Here is a 19,705-nt window from a genome sequence, read left to right on the forward strand (position 1 = left end):
ATGAGGCACTTCTTACAAGGAAAATAATGAACGAGGATAAAAAAAACTTAGCAAGACACGCTGGTCTTTGGATAATGAAGTGATAATGGATGTGAGAACCCTTGATTGAAAACATTGACCCGATGCAGTCTAATTTGCAACAGATGCTGAAGTAAGGCTGTGTGGGGGTGGGGGGGGGCGGGGGGGGGGGGGAAGGGGGGAAGCTTAAGAAATTAATTTACCAGGTGTGCAGAATTCAAACTGTGTTGGAAAGATATTAAAAATAGGAGGGAAACCATTGCCTCCAATGAAGGTTGTTGCTTGGCTATTCCATGGGTTCAGTAACCAGGGACCCCATAAACCCTTGGGGCTCCCCTTCTATCAGTTTTCAGTCTTAGGCCACCTTCAAACATGCCAGGGCCCCAAATGGGACCATATGGCCCCTGGTGAGAATGGCTGACCGAGAGAGTGGTGAGCCTGTGGAATTCTCTGTCACAGCAAGTGTGGAGACCAAAACATTGAATGTTTTCAAGGAGGAATTAGACATAGCTCTTAGGGCTAAAGGGATCGAAGGTTATGGGGAGAAAGCAGGACAGGGGACTGAGTTCATAGTCAGCCATCATCATAGTCAGCGGCTCAAAGAGCTGAATGGCCTCTTTTCATTTTCTATGTTTCTTAAGTTGACCAAATTCTTATCTTCGTGATTATAAGGTTGCAATAAAGAAGCTTTGATCAGGTTTTAGGTTCACTCTCCAAATTTGTGGCTTTCCCAGGTCAGGGTGAGACTGTGAGGGAATGACACTTTTATGTGGACTTAAAACCTCACTGAAAATGAGTCCCAACTCTAATGTGCTGTGTCAAATTGAGAAACTGCTTAGATTCCAGTTGGGGAGAACATTTCCAATTAGAGTTGGTGAAGCAAATCTTTTCTGGATGCATTATACTCTGCTGTAATGTTTAACTATTTTAAAACTTGGTTTTCCTTATCTTTCTACACTGTACATAAGATGGCGCTATGAGTTCTGATGTAAAATTTTCACTATACACGTGAGAACATGTAACAATAAATCTAATTCAATATTAAAGAATGGTGTTTCTGCTATCTGAGGGATCAGGAGGACGCAGAGGTGAAAAAATTTGCAGACTGTTATCCAGGGAGTGCGAGCTCATTCAGGACTGATTCAAGAGGAACAGCTCTGCTAATGGAAGATTTTGCCTGCAGTGAGTGTAAATGTTAAATATTTACAGACAACCTGGTCTGACAAATCCAAAAACAAAATAACGCATATGCTGAAAATCTGACGTTTAAAAAGTCTAGAGAACACTGGAGAAACTCAGCAGATCCAGTAGCATCTGTGGAGAGAAAAACAGTTGATGACCTTTTGTCAAAGCTGGTGAGGTTAAAAATGTGAAAGGGGGAGAATGGGGGGAGGGAACAAAAGGGAAGGTCTGTGATACAAAGACAGGGAGAGATTAAGTAACAAAATAAACATTGATGGAGTAAAGCCAAAGGGACAAGTAAACCAAAAAAAAGGGACATCATGCCATCCAAACAAAAAGGCAAAACTATGAAAGATAAACAAAAACAAAGCAAAAAAGGGAAACAAAATAGAGTTAGGGATGGCAATCTAGAATTGTCAAATTCAATTCTAATTCAGGGATTTTGTAAAGTAATTATTAAAAAATTGTATGTTGTTCCTTAAACTTCTATTGATCTCCCTTGGAATACTACGGCAGGAGACTGAGTGAGAGAAGCTGGTGTGAGACAGTATTGAAATCGCAGGCCAGGAGGAACATGCAGACTGAATGGAGGGGTTTCACCCAGCCAACTGGATACAAAATTGGCTTGATGGTAGGAGACAGAGGGTGGTGGTAGAGGGTTGCTTTTCAGCCTGGATGCCTGTGATTAGCGGTGTGCCACAGATTGGTGGTGGGTCCACTGATTGTTGTCATTTATGTAATGTGGATGTGAATAAAGGAGGTATGGTCAGTAAGTTTGGAGATGACACCAAAATAGGTGATGTAGTGGCCAGTAAAGAAGATTATCTCAGAATACAACGGGATCTTGATCAGATGGACTAATGGACCGGGGAGAGGCAGATAAAAGTTTAAATTAGATAAAAATGAGGTGTTGCATTGTGAAAAGGCAAATCAGTCTGTATTTATAAACTTAATGATAAGGTTCTGGGAGGTGTTGCTGAACAGAGACACCTCCGGGTGCAGGTTCATAGTTCCTTGAAAGTGGAGTTGCAGGTACTTAGGGCTTGAAGAAGGCATTTCACACACTTGCCTTCATTGGTTGCAACATCAAGTATAGGAGTTGGAATGTCATGTTGCGGTTGTACAGGATATTGGTAAGGCCCATTTTAGAATACTGCGTACAATTCTGGCTGCCCTTCTATTGGAAAGATGTTGCTGAACGTGAGAGAGTTTAGAAAAGATTTACAAGGTTGTTGCCAGGACGGGAGGGTTTGAGTTTTAGGGAAAGGCTAGATAGTCTGGGGTGTATATCCCTGGAATGTTGGAGGCTGAGGGGTGACCTTATCGTGGTTTATAAAACCATGAGGGGCATGGATAGAGTGAATAGCCAAAGTCTTAGGTTTAAGGTGAGGAGGAATAGATTTAAAAGCACCTGAAAAATAACTTTTTCATGCAGAGGGTTGTGCATGAGCAGAACCAGCTGGCGGATAAAGGTGGTGCCAGCTGGAACAATTACAACATTTAAAAGGCACCTTGGATGGGTCTATGAATAGGAAGGGTTTACAGGGGAATGGTCCAAATGCTGGCAAATGGGCCTAGGTCAGATTGGGATGTCTGGTCAGCATAGATAAGTTGAATCAAAGGATTTGTTTCCATGATGTATGACTCTCTGACTCTAAGTAGCAGTCCAAACTGTATTTGGTCAGTTCAATGTACAAGAGACTTTGAGTCATAGTGGTATACAGCATGGAAACAGACCCTTTGGTCCAATTCATCCATGCAGACCAGATATCCTAAATCCATCTAGTCCCATTTTCCCACACTTGGCCTACATCCCTCCAAACCCTTCCTATTCACAGCGCCATCCAGATGCCTTTTAAATGTTGTAATTATCCCAGCCTCCACCACTTCCTCTGGAAGCTCATTCCATATATGCACCACCCTCTGTGTGCAAAGGTTGCCCCTGAGATCCCTTTTATATCTTTCCCCTCTTACCATAAACCTATGCCCACTGGTTCTAGACTCCACCCCCCCCCCCCCAACCCCCAGGAAAAGACCTTGATGGGAGGTTGCTGAACTGAGATAGAGAGAGATCTGAGTGTCCTAGTGCACGAATCACAAAACGTTAGTGAACAGTCACAGCAAGTCATCAGGAAAACTCAGGAGTTAACATGAGAGGAACTTGGAATGGGGAGGGTTGTCTTCTGAGGTAAGGTAGGACAGATTGGGTTGTATGTCCTACACAAGCAAGATACAAAGGTCTTGAGAGGTCTTCACATGGTCGATGATTAGATTAGATTCCCTACAGGGTGGAAACAGGCCCTTTGGCCCAACAAGGTCCCTCTGAAGAGCAACCCACCCAGACCCATCCCCCTACACCTTACACTATGGACAATTTAGCATGGCCAATTCACCTAACCTGCACATCTTTGGACTGTGGGAGGAAACCCACGCAGACACGGGGAGAATGTGCAAACTGCACACAGACAGATGCCTGAGGCGGGAGTTGAACCCAGGTCCCTGGCGCTGTGAGGCAGCAGTGCTAACCACTGAGCCCGATGTGGAGGACATGCTTCCTCTTTTGGGAAAATCAAGAATTAGGGGGGCACTGTCCAAAAAATCACTGCCCACGTAAAACAGAGATTAGGTTTGTTTGTTTTTTCAGAAAAAGCTCTTCCTGAAAGGTGATGGGGAACAAGAGTCCCTGAATTTTTTTTTTAGGCACAGGCAGATTGATTTTTGGAGTGGAAAGTTAGCAGGGGTAGGAGGCTGTATGGATTTCAGGTTACAATCAGATCAGCAATGACCTTATTGAATAGAGACAAGAAAACCGCAGATACTGGAATCCAAGGTCAACAAACAGGAGGCTGGAAGAACGTAGCAAGTCAGGCAGCATCAGGAGGTGGAGAAGTTAACTTGCTGTGTTCTCCCAGCCTCCTGCTAGTCGACCATGACCTTACCGAATGGCAGAGCAGGCTTGAGGGGTTGAATGGCCTCCACCTACTCGCAGTTGCAAAGTTAAACCAGTGAACAAATGTTGTGGTATCAGTCTTCCATCTTCCTCATATTCAACTTCATGCAGTTCTTTGAAGCAATGTTTGTTGAAGTTCCCACTGGAGATAACATTAAGCAATACTTTCTCATTTGTCTGCCGGTCCCGTCCACTCAAAGCCTGAACCCCTAAGGTGGGCTTTTGTACCTGGAAATCTGTAACTACCCTATATCATAGAAGAACAAACAGTGGCACATCACTGGAACAGAAACACAAACATCTCTCTAATGCCTTTTGCTGAGGTTTAAGGCATATCACGTGATACATATAAAAGTGCAAATGGTTGACTCTCACCCTGTTCCGTATCAGCAGGCAAGGACAGTGTAATGTGCGACACCAGGAAAATTATTCCAATTCCAAATGGAGGAGGAAAGTTTTATTTCAGAACTAACGGGTAACAATCGGCATTAGTAAAAATTCCCGTTCAGCAGAATAAGATGCAGAGACGGTACAATATAAAATTTCACAAGTATTAACATCGAAATCAGAACCAAACCCTCCCCCATTGTCACAAGCACATCTTTGAGACGGAGAAAAAATTGGGATCAGACACAAAGTCATCCCAGTGAAAGAGCAATTAAATAAATACATACAGATGGCATAAAGACAAATCTATTTAAAACAAAGACCACCAGAAACAGGATTAGGAACGTAAGAATGCTGTGATATACAAATCATGATCATCCCTATTTCCTGAACAATATTTATCATCTAACTTTGAGGAACTAGAACATTCAACGCTTCACACGTTGACTACCTCTCTGGTGTGTGGACTTGATTGTTCATAAGTTAAAGTCACCATAGTCCTTTGGACTTCAGGGCTTGCTCACCCATTAGAGAGAGATGACTGGTGGTGATTTAACCCGAGGGTCACCATACTCAAGTGAGGGGACAGGATGAGGAGGAGTGTCCTTTGTGGTAACCTCAGCTGGTGCGGGAATTGAACCCACATTGTTGGCAGCACCCTGCATCGCAAACCAGTCATCCAGCCAACTGAGCTGATTGGTAGGGTGAAGGCGAATGGCACTTTCCAATATTTGATATTAAAAATGAAACCACCCAACAGCATCAGTCTGACACCTTAACATCAGCTAATTATTTACAAGTTTAAAAAAAACACACAACCACTCCAGCCTTTTAGAGTGAAAAGAAAAAGGCTCTGTTCCCTGCAGTGGTTTGGAAAGTCCACATAAGTATCCTCTGAAAACAAACTAACAAGAATAAATCTTAGACACCAATCTTTGTACATAGAGGTAATACTGATCGCTGATCATTGATACTTTGTACAAACAAACACTGATTACAGCTGTATGACAGAAATCTTCACTAGTAGAGATCTATTTTCAATTGTGACCTTGTGGAGTTTCAGGTTGATTGTATTACAAAATTGCCAAACAAAAAATTGTTTGTTTAAACTGGTCAAGGGCATGTGAAAGGCGGGGATAATTGTAGTGCTGCAAGACAGGTGCAGTCGTGACAATGGGCCAAGCCCTCAAAGGGAACACATGCAATGTACAACTCCAAGTTAGGCAGATGAACCAGTCAATGAGCTGGCACTGAGGAAATGCTTCACCATTCTAACACTGGACAAGCCATCCTGTGAGAACTCTTAGGTTACATTAGTCAACTGCAGAAGCTGTGCCAGGAAGCTGGGATTGCCAATTTTAATGGATTTTAGCATGGACAGACTCAAGACACAGTGCGCACGCAGCCTCTTCACTGACCAGTCGTTCCCAGGACTTGCAATAGTCCATGATGAGGCGACTTGCTGAGAAACTGGAGCTGGGGAGTGAGAAAATCAAAAGGTGAGGACTGTTCTGTAACCATCTCAGTTTTTGTTTGGTAACCTCAGCTTGGGTGGGAATTGAACCCACACTGTTGACAGCACTCTGCAGCTAACCCATCTGTTGATGGGTTAATGGTATTGCATGGCTTTGCCAGAAAGTCCTTGTGGGTTTTATCAGACAAAATCCAAGTGAGCAGTCTGGGGAAGAGAGTCTGGGATCCAACACGACCAAACTTCAAACAATTATAAACATGCTGCCATTGAACAGTCAAAATAAATCATGGCTAATTTGCTCCTTTTTGATGTGGTGCCCCTCCAAGACTTTACAAAGTGGTCTGTGTCAGGACTCAGTTACCAGAGATAAAAACAAATTGCAGGAAAAACTCAGCAGGTCTGGCACCAGACAGTGGTAAGGCTGGCTACCCCTCCTTTGCGCTGGCTGTAGGTGTACAAGGTTAAATCTAGCCCTGCTGCATTCACCGAGGGTGAGCCAGGTCAGTGAGTGCCTGTACACTTTTGCCTAAGACCTCCTGATCCTGCCCTCACATGTGGTCCTTCAACAGGAGTCTCTGGATTTCCAGAGCCCTGGCTGATTCTCTCTCTCCCTAAGGCGCGAGCACTGTCGCGTCCTCACTGCCAGCCCCACTTGTAGCAGAAGAACTGGCGCCAGACCAAGATGTCTGCTGGGAAACCTCTCTAATATGTTAGCTTCTACCTACTTTTCAGAACAAAGCTACTGGAGATGACAATAATACAGTCCAGGTGTGGGTTCATAATATTGTCATTATCCAATTACTTCTAAATGCATGACATTTTCACTCAAGGGCCTGTAGGTACAAGACAGAAAGGAACAGGAGCATGTGCTACGAGAATTAGATGTAGGGTGGCCGGAGGTTTACATGGAGCATACCCGTTGGCATAGATCAGCTAGACTGAATGGCTGCCTCTGTAATACAAATTCCATTTTGCTTTCAAGTTAGTTGTCAGGATCATGAGCTTTGAATTTGGTTTTTCATAAAGATTTGATATTCCCTTTATTGTTGACAGTCACATCTTCCCTTCAAGGGAGAGTAGTGGTAAAATCAACATCTGGTGTAAATCTAAGCCATATTGAAGAGTTGCACCCGTATTTGATTCTAAGTCTGTGCTGTGTAGGCTGATCTTCATTGATGTAACAGTTTGGGTCATGGTTAACATTCTCCACGTTGAGAATTTAGACTGTAATTGAAGCAGTTAGAGGGCACCAGAGCTCAGTTTGATTTTGTCCTTTCGCCCATGTTAGAACCAGGAACAATAAGGACATTGGTGAGACCACTTTTAGACTCCTGCATACATTTCTTGTCACCCTTCTATAGTTGTTAAACATGAGATGGTGCAGAAACGATTTACAAGGATATTGCTGGAAGTAGAGAGTTTGAGCTATAGGGACAGGCTGAATAAGCTGGGGCTATTTTCCCTTGAAGCATCGGAGGTGGAGGGGTGACCTTATAGAAGTTTATAAATTCATCAGAGGCATGGTTAGGGTGAATAGCCAATGTCTTTTCCCAGGGGCAGGGGAGTCCAGAACAAGCGGGCAGAGGTTTAAGGTGAGAAGGGAAAGATTTAAAAAGGACCCAAAGGGTGACTTTTACACACAGAGAGTGGTGCATGCATGGAACAAGAGAAAGTGGTGGAGATGGATGCAATTAATCATTTAAAAGGATGGGTACATGATTAGGAAGGGTTTAGAGGAATGTGGGCCAAATGCTGGCAAATGGGACTAGGTGTGATTGGGATGTCTGGTCAGCATGGATGAGTTGAACTGAAGGGTCTGTTTCAGTGCTGAATGACTAATGAAGGGTAGAAACTTTGCATGAGTCTGTTTCCCCTGGACACAATAACTGTATAAGGGAATGCCAGTCAGACAGCAATGGGGTACTGGTTAAAGAGGTATCACCAAGCTCTCCTCACTTATTATTAGTGTCAACATGTGCACAAGTTACAACTGGGGCTTGACTTCTGTCCTAAAACAATACCAAATTTAGGTACTCATTAAACTTGGCATACTTTATGGTATAATCACATTACATAATGAGATGCAGGGAAGACAAAACAAAATGAGAAAGGAGTTGTACATTTCAAGTATTGCCCATTGAAAAAGAAATCAAACAATGTGGTTTATAAAACCAAACAAAGCCAGAATTGTGGTGTGTACAGAAATACAATTCAAGATCACCAATCAAAATACAATGTAGAGAAATCAATCACCATTTTACAAACTATTCTATTCAAGGGAAGGTGGAGAAAGTGTATCCTTCTCCGAGAGCAACACTTAAACCACAGAAATCTATTCACCATCTATCTTCCACAGACATCAATGATCACAAAATGTGCATCACCAACAGGGCACAGCACAGACTACAAAGACCGCATTGGCAAGCTTTGCTTTTACATCATGGAATCGCAAGCAACTAGTCAGCAATAGTGAGGGGAGCAGGAAAAGAGAGCACCAATAAAGGACTAATCACATTCCATATTCACTTTGTTCAATTAACAGGACTTATAAGCGTCATACTATCAACAGTACTGCTGGCAGGGGAAAAGAAAACTACTGTACAGGTCAACACATGGAATAGTGTCCTTCAAAAATCAGTCGAAATACCCAAGGGCTCAAGTATGTATAATATTTGTTCAAAAGCACAAAAATGCACTGTGTGTTGTTTAAAATATAATAATCTATTCATCACCTAGGTTCTGAATTGTACTCAGTGGGGGTGTAATGATCCATGAAGTGGGGGTGATAGTAATTGCTAAGAGGAATATTTGATATTTCAATGCACAGTGAAGAGCTACTTTTAAAACTGTGTGCAGAGCAAGAAACAAACCTGCCCAGGTCCCAAATTACACAATGATGATCACTAAAAAGAATTAATATGCACCCACCCACTCGCATCCTCCACCATCCCAGTGTGAACACTCTGGGGACCTTGTGTCTTTGCTTAGTATTTCCACCCACTGCATTTAAAAAGATTTCAGCTTTGTGTTAGCAAGGTGATGATTAATGGATGTTGTGCTGGTATTTGGAAGTGATTGACCAGTGAATGGAAGCTACAGTGCTCAACCCATCAATGTTCATTTCGTGAATATTCCCCACTAAAATGATCACAGTCACAGCTTTACTTAATTCCATGTGAATTAGAAGCTGCAAGGTCCAGGAAGTGGAGGCAGCTTTGGCATTAATAAGTGATTAGATGAAGTATCAGGGTAATCCTGGAGCAGCTTACTATAAGAATGCTCCCTTTACTAAGTCATCTGTCCCAGCAGAGTTCCACACATCTTTCTAAAACTCTTGCCAAGCGAGTCCATCTTATTTTAAAAGGTATTTTACTGCAGAGAGAGGGACAGCAGCAGGCAATGAGAGTGACTAACTGTAACCATCAGGGTGATAAAGCTTACTGCATTGGGATACAGGAAGGTACGAAGAGTGGGGCCTGACACTTGTGGGACCCAGAACTGCCTGAAGTCTTTAGGAGAAAACAAACACAATGAGATTTAGGAAAAGGAAAAGAAACTTGCATGTTTAGATAGGGCCTTCCACATGCTCAGGAAATCCTAAAGCAGGTCTGAAACGCAGTCTCGGTTGTCTTGCAGGAAAGGGATTCAAGTAGCTGGGCATCAATAAACACATCAACTCATGTTATTAATATAGCAATAGGCCCTTACAGATCATCTTCTAAACCAATTTCATGAAAAGTTGCTAATTAGGGCACAATGCCCTAAATTGTGATTGTTTGTTATTATATTACTGGAAGCTCAATGCTGTCCTTTCCCTCATCATGAGACACCTTCCCTCTGTTAAAGATTACCAGAGCTTTAAAGCACTGTGTATTGAGTTCACTCATTTTGACTGCTACGTCTGTAAAAACCAAGAATCAAAACAGATAATGCCCCTTGAATGTAGTGCTGCATTGCAGCAACATAGTTGTATCACTTTCTGAAATCCCAATTAAGATGTTGGGGATATCATAATAGAGGGACCAACGAGATATAAAGCAACTGTGTGATGCAATTGACTAACTTTTACCTCTGCTATCCAGAGTGCCACTTTTAGATCCTACTATAATGTACCTGATTTGCACAAAATTATGCCAGAAAAGCACAGCAAGTGCCAGACTTAGAATCTGGCAAATTAACAGGAAATATTACAAATAAGCAAAAAAAAATTATATCTAGGGAACAAATTACCAATCCAAGGTAGCATTCTCCATTAAAAAAACACAAAACTAGTCTGTACTTGGGACTGCTTCACAAGACAGGTCGAGGGATAATGACCCAAACTACGGATTTCACAGGTTTTCACCCTAATCAATAGCAACCTGTCCATTAACTTGAACAAACTCAGGCAACCACCAAGATTGGTTACAGGCTTAATTGGGTTGAGAAAGTGGGAATGGGTGGTGAGGAGATTGAAAAGTTTAGCTTCTGCAGTATAGAGCAGACAACGACAAGGTATTTAGGAAAACAGCAGCTGCATATGACTTCTTTGAGGAGTCAACCGAGTCCCATCGACAAGTTTTATTAACGGGGCGAGTCTTAACAACGTGGTTTAATCACAACCTCCAAAATTCACCCCTTCCTTCCAATTCTCAAACCTTCTTCACCAGTCTAAAACTAGATTGTGGATGCCTCTGTGCTGCAGACCCATGTTCGCCAGGGATCTGATTGACCTGTTCCAGGGTTCTCTCATTTTCAGTGAGCCCACTTTTATTTATTAACTTTCAGCTGGCTGTGCATTCAGAGCCCAGATGTTGAATAATTATACAACTTTTCATTCTTCTGTTCATCCTGTGCATTTAAAAAATATATAAGTTGCTGATACTGATGTAAATTAGAGAAGGGGAGGAAATAAAGTACAGGGACATCAGCTGTCTCCCCAGGTTACAGTGCTGCTGGTCGCTACAACTGTCCCATCGAATAGCTGAAAGCAATTTTGACATATCAGGATGAATGTTTCTTGACTTGTGGAAAATCCTCAAAGGCAACAGATTCAAGAGGAAAATAATAGCTCTGAGACACTGCTACGCTGGTGAAGTCTAGATACGTACAACTCTAGAGCTAGTGACAAACTACAGCCAAAGATTACCCAAACTAGACAAATTATATTTCCACAATTTTTTCATCAAGAGCAACGGACACAAGGAAAGCAGATTGGTGTGTTTTCCCCCGTAGGATATTTCCATCTGGTGAAAGAAAAGCAATGTTCTGAGGTGACAAGTAACAAAGTCAAAAGTCAGGCATCTCAGCAGCTGCTGAGTGGCAACATCACCAGAGGTGAAAGATGTGGGCCACTATTGGAAGAATCCCTGAACATGCTCTTCACAAGATTCAAGTCTTTAGCCATCTGGAGAGCACAATGAAGCAGCTTGAAAACCACCCATAGCTATGAATTCAACGAGAGCCAGCTTCAGAATATTTACAGATGAGACTCGCCGTTTCAGGAGTAACTCTTTTTTTGCAGTTTTTCCAGATTGGTTCAATTCCTAAGATAGTGCAACAAATATGGTTCGGTTATCAGAGGCTAATGACTGACGTTAAAAAGGCCCAACAGCTCAGAAGCCTGAGGCATCTGCACAAGCCAGTTTGATTTTAATATCACTTTGCATAGGCCCACCAAATGTGCGTTGCTGATCCTAGGAGGCTGGGGCCCAAGAATAAAAGCCACATATTGATCCCATGCACTTGTCTGGAGGGACACAAGGGATTAGTTCTCGAGGTGACTCTTGCATACCTTGGCTTAGCAGCATTAGTAATTGAACACTGAGAACATGGTTCTGGTGCACAAGATTTACAAGGGAGAAGGAAGAACCTTCTCAGCAGACTTTCTGAAACTAAGTATTATTAAAAACTGGAAAACTGCATCACAGAATAAAGCAATATTCTGCTTTATTCAACACAGACTGGTCCCTGAGCTTTCTGCCATTTAAGTTTTCAAATTGGCTATAATTCTGATAATTTTCCCCCCAAGACTGGTGCCAAGGATGTGTTAATTACTCTGCAAATGAATTGACAAGTTGACTGCACAGGAAGTTGTGATCACACATAACGGCATTGCTTAGAGCCACATAAGTTAACTTAATTGCTCCTGGACAAACAGCAGCTGCTTGAAAATGCTCATTGTTGATGTCCTGTAAAAGATTAACAGAGGTGTCCCTTGGGACCAAGTGGAGGAATGCACAGGGTCCCCAAAATCTGTAACCCATGTCTTTGCTTTCACAATAACACACTTTCTTTTAATCAATATTAGGTAAAGAATAGCTCAACTGCCCGTTGTCTTTTCAGGGAGTTACATTTTGGGCTAGGTTATAAAATGGGTGGGCACTTAACTAACTGATAACAATAACATTGTGAGACTCGCTATTAGATTAACTATATGGGGCACAGAAAAAACATTGAGTTTTTGGGACAAAGTCTCCATATTCCCAAGGTTATTTGCCACTCTGCTGGGTGTGATGGAATGATCTGAACTGCAGACACCTTTGTGCTTTACTGCAATTCTCCAATGGCAACAGTGGACTCCTGCATCCTAAGGTGGGGTTAGAGATGCCTTTCAGCAGGGACTGGTGCTGAATCTGAACCACTCACAGGCCAAGGTAAGCTCTTGCTTTTTATTTCTTTTCAGGAGTAAAGGCTTACCCAATTGTTTGGGGTAAACAGTGGACAGCAAAATAGTTAGGGAACAAAAAAAAAATTCTTTTTTAAAAACTAGACAACTTTTGATTGTTAATTGGAGAGACCTACCTTCTGGTGTCGATATTGCAGCCTCAAAACTTCCTCCCTCTAGTGTGCAGTAATGGCATGTTAGAGGAGCAAAATCAAGGACATCTGCAGTCAATACACAGTCAAATACCTCTGAGTAATTGCATATCTTTATGAATAATTCTAGAATGGTCACACTCACTGTCACTTCACATGCTTCTCCCTATATCCAGAATATTCCCACTCAAATTTGAACAGCTCACCTACTGCCTTCCATTATCACCTGCAGCATTACACTTATGCTATCTAAAGAGATGCTCTTTTCAGGTCGTGAGCTGCAAACGTTGCTTGGGTTTCATTCGTGAGAAGGTGAGAAGTGCGTATAGAATGCAACTGTCAAATTTTCAGCAAATGACAACCCAATTGAGAACAGGGCTTTCCAGTAAGTGGCAAAAATCTAGACTGTACTGAAGTAAATGACCATTCTATCAGTCGATCAGGAATATAACATATGGACTGTGGGATGACTGCTGGGGAGAAGTAGCCTATGTTGAAAATGTGTTGCTGGAAAAGCGCAGCAGGTCAGGCAGCATCCAAGGAGCAGGAGAATCGACGTTTCGGGCATAAGCCCTTCTTCAGGATTCCTGAAGGGCTCATGCCGGAAACGCCGATTCTTCTGCTCCTTGGATGCTGCCTGACCTGCTGAGCTTTTCCAGCAACACATTTTCAGCTCTGATCTCCAGCATCTGCAGTCCTCACTTTCTCCTAGAAGTAGCCTATGGTCTCTCAGGAGAAATTTTCCAACAAAATACTAGAGTCTCAAAACAATGACCTATTCAAACATTACACTAGCAAAAATCTATGACCTCTTTAGAATCAGCCCGGTTATAGAGGGACAAAGCTCCATGGAATGGGTCAATCACTGCTTGTGGAAGGGGTTGGGTTTTAGAATGGGCCAGACACAGGTTATAGAGAAGGTAGGGTTTTATAGAATGTACCAGTCACTAGTTATAGAGGGGAGAGATTATTTTATAAAATGGATCAATCACTAGTTACAGAAAGTAGAGGGTTTTATAAAATAGGCGAGCCATTGATTTTAGAGAGTGAATTTTTTTTTAAACAGAATAGACCAGTCACTGGTTACAGAGGGGTATAATTTTATAGAATGGACCAATTAGTTGTAAAGGAAGTGGAGGTTTTTAGAATGGGCCAGACGTAGGTTGTAGAAGGGTTTTATAGAATATATCAACATTCTATAGAAGGGGAGAGTTTTATAGAATGGACTGATCATTAGTTATAGAGGGTTAAATAGTATGGGCTGGAGATTACATTCTTTTGCAGTGTCCAAGATCAGGAATCTTCACTGCTCATGGATTTGATTCTCGTTGTTTAAGTTTTTTAAAAAAAACCTCTGGGGTTCTCCAGTTTTATGTTGTGGGCTGAGCATTCAGTAGCTTCAAGCAAGCCCATGCCACCTTCCCATCAATTATACAAAGTACTGCCATCCTTCTGTGTTGTACACTAACTGCAAAAGAAGGGAGACATCCTACACCCGATTTGCTTGTTCAAAGATCACAATGAAATTCTCCTACAAGCAAGGGGATGAGTGGAGGTATTGGGTGGCTTTGCAGAGCAAGCAATGACGGCAATGCCTCAATCCAATCATGCCCTGTCACCATGAGGAACCAATAAAGGAGGTAAAGAGATGGAACACATGTTTGAGTACCTACAGTTCATCTGCTGCTCTCCGTCATCAGCATTACACTTATGCCAACTAGAGAGCTGTGTTCTTTCAGCTAGTGAGCCTGGTTAGGTTGGCTATCTTGTATTTGCGCTTGGGGGTGGGAAGTTGCATGGGACTGTCAAATATTCAGCAAACACTAGCCCAATTCAGAACAGAAAATAGCCAATGCCTGTGCAGAACTTTTGAGTGAAAGCCATCCAACCTCTGTCACAATTCCATTTAGAAAAGTGATCCCAGATTAAAGTTACAAAGAGAACATATGAAAATATCCCCTGAAAGACATTTGGCAATCTGGACTTAATGTTCACCTTTCTACTTCTGATTTAGATTTGATTTGATTTAATTTAGAGTTAGGCTATGAAACTGGATTGAACCCTAACTGCTACCGAATAAGAAAGTGGAATCAAGTAATGTACACTTGTGTTGAATTAATTCTGTCACTGGTTATCCAACATAGCTTCACAAATAATGCAAGTGCCAAATCCATTTATTTCCCTGGCTAGCTTTCTCAACAATAAACTCAGGTAAGGGATCCCTTCTAACTTTGGTCTAACCCATCACTGACAGGAAGTGACTCTGTATTCTACTTTCAGCCCTCACTTGCCCTGGTGCTCAGTAATTATGAAGCTTTGCCCAATATTCGAGTGAGGTCAGATTCACAAACATGATTGTTGTGTGGTGGCAGATTCAGCCAAACAGGTCAGATGTAGCAATAACTATAACTCACCCCATTGTTTTTTTTACACTTTCACTGGAAGTGGTCTCATAATATAAAAAGGGCAGTGGAGGCTGCCAATGCTGGCACTGTGGAACTGCCGAAAGCATGTTAATTGAGTTTCCACATTCACCGCGAAGTTCACATTTGGCTGAGCTATCTAATGTTCTTATTATCCCTTTTCCTCAGCAGGTATTGCAATATGACCGAATCTCATCCATTTTCTGTACATTTTATTAACAGAAGACAACAGGAATGTGAAATTCTGTATAAAATGAAGGGTGAATATCGTGAATTTGTACCAGTGAAAGATTTTTTGCCATTATTTTAACTATGAATGAATCATTTACCAAAAACTTTGATCATATCCAAGGCTCATACATTTGCTTCAACTTCCAGGACCAAGTGATTGTGCTAAGCTACACTCTGTTATGGAAGGCAGTCCTGCATCCAAGCGAGCCAAACTCAGAGCTTCTCTACACTGAAGTCTTCCCCCAATATTTGGCATCTGCAACAAATTGTAAACCTCTGTTTATCAGTCTCAGCCAGGAGACAGAAAGGGACTTAATATTCATGCCCAGGCCTGTCCTTACCCTGCCCTCCTTTGTGCATGCCTAGGATCATGAGTTCTTTGTTACAATGGAGCCCTCTTAAGGCTGTGTCAGAAGAGAATCATTATTAGAAGGCATGTCCTGAATATCCCAATCTAGCGATATCAATACATTAAAAAAACAGAAATCCCTGTTAAGATCAAGTAGACAGAATGAATTCAGAATATGACAAGGTGATCAATGAGTAATCCCCAAATTCACTACTGCAAACTTTCACACTGATTTGCAATATCAGTGAAGTCTAGGCCATTGGCACAGGTAACAGAAGGATGTCTCTTCAAAACAACCCACTGCATTGAAATCTCTCTGCTGACCTTGGTGTTGGCTGATTGAACTGAACCTTAAGGTGGCTCCACTGAAGCATCTACCTGTGAGGTGACGTGACACTCAAACTGCCATGAGCCTACATTACTGGAGAAACCGCAGCGTGCACAATTTCAAGGGAACGGAGAGGAAGGGCAGCTTCTGAAACATTGGCATCATTAGTTCCTTGAACTCATCGTTCCCAGGAAAATCTTCATTGCACCAATCAACATTCCAGACACTACGGTGGATGGGGTGCATTGAACACGGTGGCAGCTTATAGAAATGGGTACAAAGAAATGAAAAGCAAGATGGAAATCCCACTGAATAGATGCGCTGAGGAAATCCATCACTTGACATTCAAACTTTAGTCAACAAAAAAAAAAGGAACAGATTATTCCTGCTGAATGTCCTATGAAACTCCCAACCAGTTTCTGGGATATGTAAACAGTAAAGTTTCTTCGATGGACAACAGATAATTTCTTTGCACTAGACTTTGACGCTACTGGCTGCAGATATGAGTTATGAGAAATACAAAGACTTTGTGGCACCTGTATACTTTGAAAGAAACCAGCCTGTCATGGTAACCTGTGTCAGTGGAATGTAGCCTGGTGGTCTGTGTTGGATGCAGGACTTCTGTGTTTGACAGCTCTGCAGGAACTACCACCTCGAAAGCTTTGAAGTGCTCTTAATAAGGAGGTTTTGCTTTCTTGCAAGAGAAAGCTAATCATTGACTGAAACACAAAATAAAAGTTCAACGAACATTGACACTAACTTCTGCATCAATATACAGGACACAAGTTTCTTTCATAAATAATATGAACATTTCCGATTGGAACAGAACAAATGCATATCAAAATGAATATATTTTTAAACACAATAACTTCACGTAGGAAGTACAATTAAGTGCACTTTCCCTGCAAGTGCAACCAGGGCCATGAGCTGGTCAGAAAGAAGTGAATAAACCAGTTTAAACCAGCTTAAACCAGCCCTAGCTATACTGAGCCTGAGAGAGAAGGAAAAAAATAACAAGACAAAATGAAAAAAAATTGGTATTTTCCAGCACAGAGTCTGTTCTGTTTGATTTGATCCTTGTGGATATGTTTTGCTGTTGTTTGTAAAATTGTTCTTTATACTGCTTTTTTAATATCAGTTTAAATTAATGTAGTAAATCAAAGGGGATAAATGGAATTGAGTCTGTTGCCACGCAGAGTGGCAGATTGTGTTCAGTGCCTGGTAGAACTGGAACGTGTGAAGGACAATGGCTGTTCGGTGCTGACTTTCATGTGTATGCTTCATCATCTGTGTCTTCGATTAACACGGCTGCATCACGGGGCCTCACTCTGTGGGACACAAACAGCTCAATGTAAAAATCAACAGAAATCAATCAAATTGTTTGCCCAGTCACACAATGTTTTCATTGTCATTCAACCCTCTCAACAGAATTACACAGAATGTACTGTGCAAAAACGGGCCATTCAACCCAACAAATGTTTATGTTCCACATCAACATCTGTGTCAGATATATATTCTGCTATGCTGTTCTCCCTCATGTACTTAGCTAGCTTCCCCTTAAATGTGTAATGTTATTTGACTCAGCTACTCCTTATGGTTACGAGTTCTTCATGCTAACTGGATGCTAACTACTACAGTTTGGATAAATAGGTTCATCTTGAATTCTCTACTGGATAGATCAGTGACTTTTAGCCCTTAGTTATAAACCTCCTAACCAGTGGAGAAACATCATCTCTACAGCTATCCTATCAAAAGCCTTGAGAATTTTATGGTATCTATCAAATCACTTCCTGAAGAAATACAGACCCAACCTGTTGAGTCTTTCTTCAATGTTATCCTTTCAGTTCTGTTATTATCCTTGCAAATTGCTATCACATTTTTTCAATATTTCTGTACTTTTCTTTTCAGAATAGAGGAGAATGCATCACCACAAAAATTTGAAAACAGGTACCAACAGATTCAAGAATAGTTTCTTCTCTGACATTATCAGACTTATGAACGGACCTCCCAAATACTCAGCTTGATCTTTCTCTGCACTTTCTTTGTAGCTGTAACACCTATTCTGCATTCTGTTCTATTACCCCAATGTACTTATGTATGATTTGCCTGAATAGCATACAAAAACAATACTTTTCACTGTATCTTGGTACATGCGACAACAATAAATCAAATCAAATTCAATTTCAGTTCTCAGTTTTTGACTTCTGTATCTCCGGATCTGAAATCCAGTGTTCTTACAGCCATGGCATGGCTTTTGCCATGTGTCAATTGAACTCTGCTGCCCTTTTTCGCCTTGTCCTACAGAACACTTCCTCATCTGTAAAGTTATGCACACTTTGGCTATGCAGTTGAGACAGAAACTAAAATATGAGGTGCACATTCAGAGAATCGCGTTCCCTGGTGGGGCAGTCCAGAAGAAGGGAACACGAGCTTAAAATGCGTGACAGGCCATCCAGGAGCGAAACCACAAAGTACTTTTTCACACTAATTAGTGAAAGTTTGCAACTCTCACAGAAGGCTGTAGATGTTGGGAGTCAATTAAAATAAAGCAAACTAGGACAGATATATCTTCATTATGTTTGGGTACTCATTAGGATTTTGGAGCAAAAACAGGTAAGTGGAGATTAGATACCAAACAGCCATAGTCTAACACACAGTAGTGTCAAACATGTGAGTTGAAATATAATTGTATCCTATAGTTTGCTGTACATAAAGTATCATAAAATGGGCCTAAGTACCCCTGAATTAAGAAGAATATGAGGTGCTCTTATTAAAGAAGAATATTTTTAAAGGGCTTGATAGAACAGATATTGGGAAGAAATTTCCTCTGGCTGAAGAGTCTAGAAGTAAGGAGTTACTTTCTCTGATTAAGGGGTCTGTCATTTAGGACTGAGATGAGGAAAACAGGGAAATTTCTTCAAAGGGCTATGAATCACTGCTATTCTCTACACTAGAAAGCTTTTTAACTATTTTCAAGTTCAAAGATAGATAGGTTTTTGGATGCGATTGGAATTATGCATTATGGGAATAATACAGGAAGAGGGAATTGAGGTAAAAGATTAGCCATAATCATTTTAGATGGCAGAGCAAGCTCAAGGCTTAGACCTGCTCTTATGTCTTATGCTTCTAAAAATCTCCTGAATGCTGCTTCAATAGCTTAGTAGAATTACACCTGAATGAAACCTGGCTACCTCATAAAGACTAAATAGTGAAAGACTATTTTCATTGGTAGATGGCCAGGACAGAGGCCAAGGATTCTTAATGCATTCAGGAAGCATATTAAGCTCCAGCTGACAGAGAAGTAAGCTGCAGAAAGATCGAATATGTGTCAGTAGCAGTGCTATGAAGAGCATTTTTGCTCCTCCCCAGTCCATATAGAGAAAATTTAAAACAAATACTTCTGCTCCTATTTGTCAGTAGCTGTTTTAGCTGTCATAACTAGTAAACAAATAGCAGCTATCACAGTGCATTCTCCAACAAATTCTTCACCCAGTCTGCAGAAGGGTCTTGAAACAGGTGAAGGGCACTAGTTTCATATTTAAATTGACCAATGCTGACTGCACCA

General features: G+C 41.5%; 1 protein-coding gene and 1 long non-coding RNA gene across 4 annotated transcripts in view; one reads left to right on the plus strand and one right to left on the minus strand.

Annotated features, from left to right (window-relative positions):
- The first annotated feature begins 5,900 nt into the window (after nucleotides 1-5,900).
- LOC122554627 lies at nucleotides 5,901-18,131 on the plus strand. Of its 3 annotated transcripts, none has more exons than XR_006313043.1 (4): nucleotides 5,901-6,036; nucleotides 8,554-8,670; nucleotides 15,401-15,492; nucleotides 15,611-15,702. It is a non-coding gene; the product is annotated as an uncharacterized LOC122554627 (long non-coding RNA). The 3 variants fall into 3 exon arrangements; XR_006313044.1 differs by having other exon boundaries at nucleotides 15,404-15,492; XR_006313042.1 differs by lacking the exons at nucleotides 15,401-15,492; nucleotides 15,611-15,702 and adding an exon at nucleotides 18,049-18,131.
- Nucleotides 15,430-19,705, minus strand: part of LOC122554626 (xenotropic and polytropic retrovirus receptor 1 homolog) — a 301,561-nt gene continuing 297,285 nt past the window's right edge. The window contains exon 15 of the mRNA XM_043699948.1: nucleotides 15,430-17,468. Coding sequence (XP_043555883.1) covers nucleotides 17,408-17,468 — 61 coding nt within the window. The 3' untranslated portion in view covers nucleotides 15,430-17,407. The remainder of the gene's footprint in view (nucleotides 17,469-19,705) is intronic.

Source organism: Chiloscyllium plagiosum, chromosome 11 (assembly GCF_004010195.1).
Source record: "Chiloscyllium plagiosum isolate BGI_BamShark_2017 chromosome 11, ASM401019v2, whole genome shotgun sequence".
Classification (NCBI taxonomy): Eukaryota; Metazoa; Chordata; class Chondrichthyes; order Orectolobiformes; family Hemiscylliidae; genus Chiloscyllium; species Chiloscyllium plagiosum.